At 36.1% G+C, this 12,251-nt stretch overlaps 1 protein-coding gene across 3 annotated transcripts in view; it reads left to right on the forward strand.

Annotated features, from left to right (window-relative positions):
* The first annotated feature begins 8,107 nt into the window (after positions 1–8,107).
* LOC140101370 (transmembrane protease serine 11C-like) overlaps positions 8,108–12,251 on the forward strand; it is a 29,516-nt gene continuing 25,372 nt past the window's right edge. For all 3 annotated transcript variants that reach the window (XM_072126602.1, XM_072126603.1, XM_072126604.1), the window contains exons 1-4: positions 8,108–8,226; positions 8,826–8,953; positions 9,498–9,565; positions 9,954–10,105. In XM_072126602.1, coding sequence (XP_071982703.1) covers positions 8,121–8,226; positions 8,826–8,953; positions 9,498–9,565; positions 9,954–10,105 — 454 coding nt within the window. In that variant the 5' untranslated portion in view covers positions 8,108–8,120. The remainder of the gene's footprint in view (positions 8,227–8,825; positions 8,954–9,497; positions 9,566–9,953; positions 10,106–12,251) is intronic.

Here is a 12,251-nt window from a genome sequence, read left to right on the forward strand (position 1 = left end):
TAGGGGACCGCCTTTAGCTGAAATCTATGCCAGGGCAAAAGAAAGATACAGTTTCACAAGCATTCCGCTCAGTACTCATTAGTGAAGGTTCAGAGTACTACTCATAATGCAGTTGTTTTAAGCTATGTGGTAGTGAGGAAGCAATAATAAATAACAATACCTTTTCAGTCATAGTGGTTCTTTAATTATCCACCCAGATCTACCACACTGGTGGCGGGTAAATAACTGCACCACCGATCCTTGTGATACTGTTATTATAAGTAATTTCAATTGATTATGTAACAGAACTTGTTTTTGCATTATGTCCATCTGAATGAGGACAAATATGTATAAAATTGCACTTAACATATTTTCTATGCTTATAGCTGTATTTTTAGCTTATCTTGCTTGTAGTTTAACAGCAGAAGTTTCCCTCTATGATGTGCATACCCATGAATTATATGGATAGGGATTGTCTTCTAAAAAACAGCTGTAACTCATATGGAAATATTGATCTGACTTACAAATGAAACTGACCATCATAGTTGTTATTGTTAGTGTTCAATAAGCAACAAACACCTGAAGCGACATCTCACACAAAAGACATTTATGGCACATGAAACGTCTGATAAGTGTGATATGTCTTATATCTTATCTAATTTATCTTAAATCTTATTTTATCCATAAACTCTCCACAAAGAATGAAACACTGATGATATTGTGTATCTAACCCTATTAATTCAATCAAACTCGCTTGTGTAAAAATGAGGAACATTAAAATGTAACCTTTATTGGAAATAGAAAAAAGAAAGGGCAACTGTATGTACTGTATATTAGCATGGGTCATAGTTTTGCAGTAGGCCGTTTGTATGCAATACACATAATAATAATAATAATTCCATTATTTATATAGCGCACACAGGTTAAACAGTGCTACACAGAACTTGCCATATCAGTCCCTGTCCCCAATGGGGATCACAATCTAATTAACCTACCAGTATGTTTTGGAGTGTGGGAGGAAACTGGGGGACCTGGAGGAAACCCACACAAACACAGAGAGAACATGCAAACTCTTTACAGACGTTGACTTGGGACTTGAACCCATGTCCCCAGTGCTGAATGGCTGTAGTGCTAACCACTAAGCCACCATGCTGCCCCATAAAGGGCAGAGTCAAAACAGCTATTACGTGCAATTACCCAGGTGTTGAAATTTATATGGGTACTTCAATATGCACTACTAATCCAATGAATCCTGTGGCCCTGCCCACTAAATCGGCTGCATGGTCTATCTCGAAATAACACCCAGTTTAGGTTCCAGAGAAAGGTATATTTTAAGGATGGTTCCTATATTGAACATCTGATACTATCCTGTACATTGATACCTCCCTATTATCTGGAGGAGGCTGTCAGAAATAGCTCCCTGTTTACACCTGACGCGTTTCAGCTGGTCAAATACTAACAAATCATATCCAACCAGCTCTTCAGAGGTGTCCATAAGTGCTAGCCCATAACATTGTATTGTATGGCCACCAATTAGAAATTTCGTCCCCCCCAAGACACACAGTCTCATCACTAGCAAACTCGGGAATTACAGGACTAAACTAACTGGCGTGCAGCATAGCCTCCAGCACTAGTATAAACTCTCCACACCCTATCCCTTGATACTCTTTCCATAATGGACTTTTACCCTTGCTTTGAAGTGCTATACCCTTTTTTTAAGGGTTGTCGAGATTATTGATGATAATGACCTATCCATTAGATAATTCATTCACATCAGCTGATTCTGGCAGCTTATGGCACTGAAATCAACATATAGAACGGAGCCGAAAGTAAGACTTTTATCCCTTTGTGGTGACCAGCATTGGTAGCTCTTATTTACTTGAAGTGTAGGGCCACCATCAATTTCATAGTCATGACTTATCTTATGAACACGTCCTAAGTAGTACTAATATAAAAAAAAAAAACAGTTAATCCCTATAAAAATAAATGAGAGCTAGGTTTGTTGTTCTTCTCATCCTATTCACTCCCATGGGAGATACACCCAAACAGCTTTCTTAAGAGAGATATAATGGGGGTCATTTATGATGGCCTTTCAAACAGAATACTGGTGATTTTGCTGCCGCTTGTGAATCCACCAGTTTTTTGGCTCTTTCCAACACGTTTTTTTGCGCAATTTGGGCTTCACAGAGAGAGCAGCTAAAAGCTAGTCTAGAGAGTTCTAAACCAGGACCACCCTACACCAAAATTAATAAATGTCCCTCAATGTCTCCACAAAACCTGATGGAAATATGCAGCACACAATTCTGGGGGTTCAGTTTAAAAGGCGTTGAAGATGTCAGAGGAGAGACCAGCAACTAAACTATGGAATTTGTTTGCCTAGAAAAAACGTTTGGTGCTAGATACCTTTAGTTTTGTGATTTCAATAAATGGTTATCAAATGTAGGACATGGGTAAGAAAACTGTCTGCATTTGAAATGCAAAGTGTAACACATGTCCTATGGTTTTTTTTTTAAACAAAAGTCTCTTTATTGAATTGTATCAAATTCCATCTCAACATTAAAATATTAACGGACATATTTCTAACCCATATTATAATCACAGCGTTGACATCACAATCTTAACATTCCCTCTGATATAACCAAGGAAATACAAAGAAGAGCATTACATAACATTTCTGTTTTATTGCCTTCTTATAGGTTAGAGACTCCTTTTTCTTTCCTTTATATAGCGATATATATACCATTTATATCCATTTTTATTTTCTTTCGATTTAGAATAGAATAGATTTAGAATAAAGTCCAAAGGGAAGATCTTCAGCACAGATACATATTATTTCAGTGGATTTCAAATAAAAAACAAAAATTCCTTGTTCAACTTTGGTATTCGAAAAAAGGGAGATTCTCTTTGGAAATTTAGACTTCAGAAAACCTGGTCTAGACACTGTAACAATGAGTCCACACAAGGTCCAGTCAACAGGAGCTGTATATTGTCGTGAGGATAGTGTGCAATCTACATATAATACACAAAGTGATCTTTGGATGGTAGCACATAGTTGGTTTGCAAAATATATGTCATCATAGGTATATCTTTTTCTAGTAATTCTAGTTCTCCATATTTCTGTTCTAAAATGTATACATTTACACCATGTCTTACCGTGTTTTGTTTTCCATCATCTATCATTCTACAGCCAAAGGAATCCAATAAAAAAATAACATAATTAAAATGTTAACTGAAAAAATTGATGCTGTTTTTTTTTTTTGTGTTAACATGAAAGATTCTATGTTTGCCATTGAGAAATGTATTGGAATGAAAATCACATCCTGGCCTATTGTATATAATGCAGAAATGAGGTAATGCACCATGTGATTATGGTATGCATTGTATTTACCTACAGCTGACTATCACCAGGAAGTAAGTGGCCTTTTAAATACAACCCCAAAACATCACACTTAAAAGAAAATGTGTGTGACTTCCTTCATTGCTGGTGTAAAAACTCAGAGCTTGCTAGACAAGTTTTATTCAAATCACATGGCTTCTTAGTTACTGTCAAAGCCCCATGCACCGAGGACTTTTCATTCAGTTCCTGAACTACTGAGTACAGTTAACAAGGATTCGTCTACCAGGTAAGCACTCACTCAGTGATCAAGTTAGTTGGAGAATACTCTTCATGTATTATTTCATGTACTGATCTATATAATCTAATGTTACGTGTCCTGATATAAATCTTCTCAGATTAATGACCCCTAATGATTATTTTCTTCAGATGTTATAGAACTAAGGATTTACTGTGTACATCATAGTTATACATGATAGTAAATTTGCCTGCATTCTGGCGTTTTGTGATGATTTTTAGTGTGAAAATATGCAACATTTTGGCAATATTTTCTATACAGTGAGATAAACTTGCAACTGTTTCACCACTTTGGGAGAGAAAGCTAATGTTGTCATCAATCTTGAGTATATTTTATGTTGGCTAATACAGAAAATATTGTGTACAAGTATATTAAACTAAGTGTAATTCCAGACACCATTTTTTATGCCCCTGGGACAATTGGATTTTCAAAATGTCTGTTTGTAATTGGAACAAGGATTAATAATAAAGCATCATTGCAGACACCTTTGATAATTGTTATAGTTGTTCCCTGCAGCCTGGGTAGAGAACTTACATTATTCACTTTACTCCATACTATGGTATACCGTAATCACATTTGTGGACTTTGTATGACAATTGGTAAGTTTTTAAAACTTGAGGGCATTTTTAATTTTATAGGAGTCACTCCATTGGACAAAAACCTATATATTTTTTTTTTTTACAAAATTTTATATTTTAATAGTGTGAGGATTTTTTTTTCAAGTTTATTTAATTTTTCAGGTAAAATTTAGATGGATGAGGATTTATTATTTTCTATTTTAAAAACTAAAATTTCAACTCATTTTCTTGCAGTAATTGTATTACTTGTATCAGAGACAGCATCATAAAAACTGCATTAAATTCCAAAGTTTTTGTGTGATCAATCCCCATCTCAGGCAGATATGGAACAGGTTTCAGGTTATATTTATTCCAGTCTTCTGAAAAAAGCAATGTTATGTATTGTGGTGTGAGTGACAGAAGATGAATCATTCCCCAACTCTAAACAAAACAAGATAAAGGTGGGATGTGTACACAAGGCTATAATAACAGAAATAACAAAAAATGTTTATTGGATAAGCAACAATTTTAAACACAATCAAGACGGGACAACAATAAATATAAAAACACTTAAAAATTACACCAGAAGCTGCCAAGGGCCAAGTTTCCCTAGAAACCCCCTACTACAGTCTGCCAATAGTAGAACTACAGTAACATAAGGACCAGAATATGAATAACCATATAGAGCTAACGTGCAAAAAATGATGCATGAAAATTTGAACAATGTAACAAAGCTCTGATATATTGATCCCTATATGCCCAACATATACAATACCATGTTGTTGTAGAATGAGACAATAAAGCACGGCAGGCATGGGTAGGCAGATCCCATGCGTATCGTCACCTATTCGGTGACTTCCTCAGGGGTAAGTGGGCCCTTGGCAGCTTTGTACACCCCTCTGGTGTACTTTTTAAGTGTTTTTATATTTATTCTTGTCTCGCCTTGATTGTGTTTAAAATTGTTACAAATAGCCCAACACCTGTAAACTACAATAAGACTACAACAACACTAAGAATGGTGTCCAAAAGGTCAACTTTATATGCCAATATAAACACAATTATATTGATATGCAATAAAAGCATTAAACAACGCATTATGGAGGACATTAATCATACTGTGTTCAGGTTTTGCTTTAGTAAATGTGTTTTGAATTACAGCACGGCTGACTCATTTGCGCTTAATTTGTTGCAAATTATTCCCCTACAAAGTAGATCTTATTTGGAACCAAAAAGGAATCGAGATTGAGAAAAGATGTGACAGAACATTCAAAGTTTCAATTTTGCACAAAAAAGTAATGCATGTACAATATCGAGACTACATTTAGTTGTAGTAAATTAAAGATACAGGCAGTCCCCGGGTTACGTACAGTATAGGTTCTGTATGTTTGTTCTTAAGTTGAATTTGTATGTAAGTCTGAACTATATAATTATAATTGTAAACTATTATTTTTTGGCCTTGTTGACAATTTGATTTAAAAAAATGTTGTATTGTCAAAAGAATCAGGATTAACAATAAAGCTTAATTGTAGACACCAGTGATAACTGTTAGAGCTGATCATTGTAGCCTTAGGCTAATGTACAGTAAATTGCCAACATCCAGTGATCCATTTGTAACTAGGGGTCATCTTTAAGTCGGGTATTCTTAAGTAGGGGAGCGCCCTTATGTTAAAAAAATATATAGTATTTCTTGCTCATATGAGTCTGCCTTTTTTATTATAATGTATAGGAAATAGAGTCTGATAACATTTTTAGATTTGCACATTAAGATTGACAATAATCCTGTCCTATAGAAAATGATGAAGTAGTTATTTGAGGTCATTTTAATGTTGAGATGATGAAATTTTACATTTTTTAACTGTGCTGAAGTATTTTTTCATGTTCTATTTAGTTAATTTTTCATTTGAGAAGCATTAACCTTTTTATCCAGTAATGAAAAGGGAAGTTTTATTTCAAGTGCATCTGCTGAGAGCAGGTGAAATTTTTTTGCACTTTTTTTGCGACTTTTTAGGCACAAAATAAAGATAAATGCCATGCAAACATCTGCAGAACACCCATTTACTATGTCAAATAAGGAAACTCAAAACTACTAAGTGACGAATTTTAACCAACAGCCAAAAAAAAAAAAAACGCTAATTTGAGACAAATCTATTAACTGTGCCAAAATATTGTGCAAAAAAACGCCAAAATGACACACAAATTTAAGATAAATGTCTCTCTATGTGCGATGTGTGTATATTCAAACAAGCTCTGTCACCTCCATGAAGATGAAAGGAGTAGAACGGTCATGCGCAACCTTCTGCTCCATTAATCACGGGGAGCGACAAGGGGACCAACGGAGGTACCCAGGACTTCATCGGACCCCTGGTACTCATGATCTGTGGGCGTCTCATTAATGAGACCCCCACTGATGGATAGGGTCTATCTTGTTTGGTAGGAATACCCCTTTAAGAGCATTTCCCACTCAGGATCCCATTCCTTGTGATAAAGAATTGTGTTGGTACAAAAAAAAGGATTGTTTGTTATATAATTGATTTTAATACTAATAGTATATTACCTGCTGCCTGTTTTAAGAATCATACCATAATGTCCCTAGCATCGACCATTTGTAAACAAAAATCTGGACTTTCTTGAAATCCCACCGTGGACAGAACAATGAAACTGGGTGATAGTACAAACAAACTGGTTCTTTGTTAAACTGACTTTTAACCTCTTCAATGTTAAATACGTTCAGAAAAAATGTGTCAAGTTCATTGTTATATTTTAGATAATGAATTGACAATATTTAGAATAAAATGATTCTACATTTTCTATAAATTATAGAATAGTTTATAATAAAACAGCAAAATATATTGCTGAATTGCATCCTCAAAAACACAATGGCCCACATTTACAAAAAACTGTGCAAACTGCACTAAATGCACTTTGCCCGTGTAGTGTGCAGATTTTGGTTTTCTGACGCACGTTAGCATAAATCTGGCACCCTCTGCAAAGCCCACATTTTCTTTGGTGCACCTTGAACATAGGGTGTGCAACACATTTCTGATGGACTCTTCATAATAAATGTGGCGCACGGTCTGACTGAGCATGAATATGCCCAATTCAGTGTAGGAAATTGTGTTGTATGAAGAATAGTGCAGCTGTGCCACAAATCCGTTGCAAGGGACACAAATATGTCCTTCTTATTCTTCTTATACTAACACCACAGCTTAATAAAAACCCTTTAAAGGAAATCTACCATTTGATTTGATGCATTATGAAGCAAACATACCTATAGAATGCTGTTTGATGGTTAATTGCTTAAACACATACTGATAGTGGTTTATTAGGCCAATTTATTAGGTTCCCTGTCACATACAATTTGCTTTTATGGTTCAGTGAGCTGACTTCATTAATGTATGTAAATGACAGATCTGTTAAAATAATTTTTTAAATTATCCATAAAGTTAATGTCTTAATTAAAATAAATAAATAACTTTCTTTTATTTGTTAAATAATAATAAATAAAAGTGTTTAAATGCCTGAATCGTTGGTTATTTACCACTTTGCCTCAGATACAAATTTTAATTGAAAGTTACAAAAAAGTCAGACATTTTACAAAATGATCAAAAAGAGACTACAGCTTGCCCACCAAAAATGACTCACCCACTAGTAAATAATTACTGATGTCAGAATATAATGATATGGAAAATATATTTTTCAACAATTTACATTTAAAAAAATGTCAAAAAGTATATGAATTTTATATATGAATTTGATATCTCTGTGACTAGCAAAATAATGCACATTTGAAAGAAAAACTGCTGTTATGGTTTAGCTCAACTAAAGAAGAAAGAAGAATGGTAGTTTCATAACAGAGCTAGTAATGTGTGTTAATCTATCCCATTCTCAAATGTTTTTTAGCTAAGAATAATTTTCTTTTGTTTTATTAAGATCACACACATCCTGTCTACCAATGAAATCACCTGGACGAACGGCAGTAATAGCTGTTGTCAGTATTTTGATAATATTGGCCATTATAGCAGCAGTGACTGCTGCAGTAGTAATACTTACAAAACACGGTAAGAAATATTCAGCTTTTTTCTTATTAAATGTATACTTATTCTTGTATAGCTAGCCTGAATGGTATACAGTCAAAATAAATATCTGCCCCACTTTCACATGACATTATTCTTAGTATTTTGCCTAATATTGCTATGTGTAGGTGGTCCTACAGATACTTAATGCCACTTTGAAGTCAATGTCAGGAGAAAGTCAAAAATGTTTCCATAGCCTTTACATCCTTTAGTGTTCTACTTTTGGCTATATTCAATTATGCACATTGCTGAGCAGAATATTGCCTCGTATAAATTCCCTGATGAAGGCATGAAACAGGATACATCAGTATTCATTTTGTAAGTATTGAAGCAGTATTTAATATGTAATATGTATTATTCTCTATTATGCCAAAAATTGATCCATCCATTTTGTCCAGCAGAAAGGAATATCAGCGATTACCTCTTTCTGTAGACTTTGTGTTTCAAACAACAGAAATGTAGTCAGTAATTTGCACCCACCCCAAAAGAAGAAAAACCTGTACAATTTTTTTTTTATTTTGCAAAAGCTGTTATGTGGAAAATCTGCAGTAAAAATGTAATTGTTTAATTATGTTTTTTTATAGATTCAACCAATATCAACAATGTTTACTATAATGGTTCCTTTAGGATAGTGAACGTAAACTATACAGCTCAGTATAGTCGCAGTAACAGCCTTGAATTCCAGTCCCTGGCTGCTCAGATTGAAGAATTTGTAAGTCATTATTCTTTCTTAGCAATTCCACTCTGCAAAAAACTGTCTAGATCCGTTTCCTAATTTTTCACTCAAGCAATATACAGGCAGTCCCCAGGTTACATACAAGATAGGGTCTGTAGGTTTGTTCTTAAGTTGAATTTGTATTTAAGTCGGAACTGTATATTTTATCATTGTAATCCCAGCCAGAACTTTTTTGGTCTCTGTGATAATTGGATTTTAAAAATGTTGGTTTGTCATAAGAATCAGGATTAACAATAAAGCTTCATTACAGACACCTTTGTGTTATAGCTGATCAATGTAGCCTAGGACTAAAGCACAATAAATTACCAATATCCAGAGGTCCGTTTGTAACTAGGGGTCGTATGTAAGTCGAGTGTTCGCCGCCTGTATATATTTACTAACAACTAAAATCTCATGTAGAATGATGTAACATGCTCGTCAGTTTGTCAATATAGTAAAATCTAAAATTACATGTGACTGTAATGTTTTTTTTCCTAAACTATTGTAATATTTACTTACAAATTAATTGTATTGCCTACAGGTTAATGAAGCATTTAATAACTCAGAACTCAAAAGCCAGTACAACAGATCCCAAGTTGTTAGTCTAAGGTACAGCTTACCTTTTGTTACCTTGTATGCCAAAATACAGTCTCCCTTTAGATGAGATACCAATGGATAAATTATATTTTTTCATTTTAGTTTTTTCTTATCTAGTTTAATTTGCTGACTGTAGATTTTTTTTTTAATATTTTACATATAGCCTGGAAGGGTCATGCATAGCATGCTGCAGGATTTTACATGGCGCCATTTAGGGTCTTGCAGTCATTGCTTTACTTAATGTGGTCAACATGTTAATCGGGACTGGCACAAAAAATGCTCAAATCACATATCAAATCTCCAAAACCAAAAACTGGGTGAATTTGGATAATACATGTGAAATTTCCATAAACTACTTATTGCTACTCTAAATATATATATGCTTGTTTAACTTTTCCAGCCCTGGAAGTGTCATACCCAATTTTATCCTGATTTTCAATATTGCCGATGCTGTGAAGACAAATATATCAGTTGAGAAAGTACTTTCTGCGAAACTACAAAATACCTCTCTGGCAGTTTTCAACATTGACAACAGCTCCATCCGTCTGACAGGCAAGTAGTTTATAAAATGGATATTTTAATGATCAGGGGCGGACTGGGAATTTAAAATTGTCCTGGAAAAAAAATAAAAGTGGCCCCATGATATAGGCAGGACCAATTTTCTATAGGCATGGCCATGTGTCAACTAACCATAAGCGACAGTAAGGCTGGGTCCACATCTCGTTATTTGCCTACTGCTAACGGACACATTTTTCACTGAGAAAAAAGGATCAAAACGTGGGCTGTGTTTTTCATGTCCTTGTGGAAAACATATGCAAAATGTATACTTTTCACATTGGCGTCTATAGACGATGTATGCATGAAATGTTTACATTAGAGATGAGCGAACATGCTCGTCCGAGCTTGATGCTCGGTCGAGCATTAGGGTACTCGAAACTGCTCGTTACTCGGACGAATACTTCGCCCGCTCGAGAAAATGGCAGCTCCCGCCGTTTTGCTTTTTGGCGGCCAGAAACAGAGCCAATCACAAGCCAGGAGACTCTGCACTCCACCCAGCATGACGTGGTACCCTTACACGTCGATAGCAGTGGTTGGCTGGCCAGATCAGGTGACCCTGGGATAGACTAGCCGCTGGCCGCGCTGCTCGGATCATTCTGTCTCTGGATGCCGCTAGGGAGAGAGCTGCTGCTGCTCAGGGAAAGCGTTAGGGTGTTCTATTAGCTTACTGTTAGGCAGGAGTGATTCTCAAAGAACCCAACAGCCCTTCTTAGGGCTACAATAACGTTCTACTTTTTTTATTTTAATTTGCATCTTTTACCATTTTGTGAGGAATTAGCAGGGGGACTTGCTACCGTTGTGTTTAGCTCTTAGTGGCACACATATCCATAGCAAAGACCGAAGTGGGAAAATTCAGTAGGGGTTGGATTTCTATTAGGCAATAACTCAGTGTCATCTCATCTGGCATAGTACTGTGCTTCCTTTGATACTTGGCTAGAAAATAGCCATAGGAGAATACAAACAGCTTCTTGAAGCCTACAGTAGCGTTCTATATATTTGATTTCTGGTTGATCTGCTGGTGGCTGTAGTTTCTGCAGTGCATGTACTTGCCAATTCTGAGCAATTTGTAGTGAGACTTGCGACCGCTGTGTTCTGCGCTTAGTGGCGCACATATCCATAGCAAAGGCTGAAGTGGCAAAATTCAGTAGGGGTTGGATTTCTATTAGGCAATAACTCAGTGTCATCTCATCTGGCATAGTACTGTGCTTCCTTTGATACTTGGCTAGAAAATAGCCATAGGAGAATACAAACAGCTTCTTGAAGCCTACAGTAGCGTTCTATATATTTGATTTCTGGTTGATCTGCTGGTGGCTGTAGTTTCTGCAGTGCATGTACTTGCCAATTCTGAGCAATTTGTAGTGAGACTTGCGACCGCTGTGTTCTGCGCTTAGTGGCGCACATATCCATAGCAAAGGCTGAAGTGGCAAAATTCAGTAGGGGTTGGATTTCTATTAGGCAATAACTCAGTGTCATCTCATCTGGCATAGTACTGTGCTTCCTTTGATACTTGGCTAGAAAATAGCCATAGGAGAATACAAACAGCTTCTTGAAGCCTACAGTAGCGTTCTATATATTTGATTTCTGGTTGATCTGCTGGTGGCTGTAGTTTCTGCAGTGCATGTACTTGCCAATTCTGAGCAATTTGTAGTGAGACTTGCGACCGCTGTGTTCTGCGCTTAGTGGCGCACATATCCATAGCAAAGGCTGAAGTGGCAAAATGCAGTAGGGGTTGGATTTCTATTAGGCAATAACTCAGTGTCATCTCATCTGGCATAGTACTGTGCTTCCTTTGATACTTGGCTAGAAAATAGCCATAGGAGAATACAAACAGCTTCTTGAAGCCTACAGTAGCGTTCTATATATTTGATTTCTGGTTGATCTGCTGGTGGCTGTAGTTTCTGCAGTGCATGTACTTGCCAATTCTGAGCAATTTGTAGTGAGACTTGCGACCGCTGTGTTCTGCGCTTAGTGGCGCACATATCCATAGCAAAGGCCGAAGTGGCAAAATTCAGTAGGGGTTGGATTTCTATTAGGCAATAACTCAGTGTCATCTCATCTGGCATAGTACTGTGCTTCCTTTGATACTTGGCTAGAAAATAGCCATAGGAGAATACAAACAGCTTCTTGAAGCCTACAGTAG

The sequence above is a fragment of the Engystomops pustulosus genome, chromosome 1 (genome assembly GCF_040894005.1).
Source record: "Engystomops pustulosus chromosome 1, aEngPut4.maternal, whole genome shotgun sequence".
Taxonomy (NCBI): domain Eukaryota; kingdom Metazoa; phylum Chordata; class Amphibia; order Anura; family Leptodactylidae; genus Engystomops; species Engystomops pustulosus.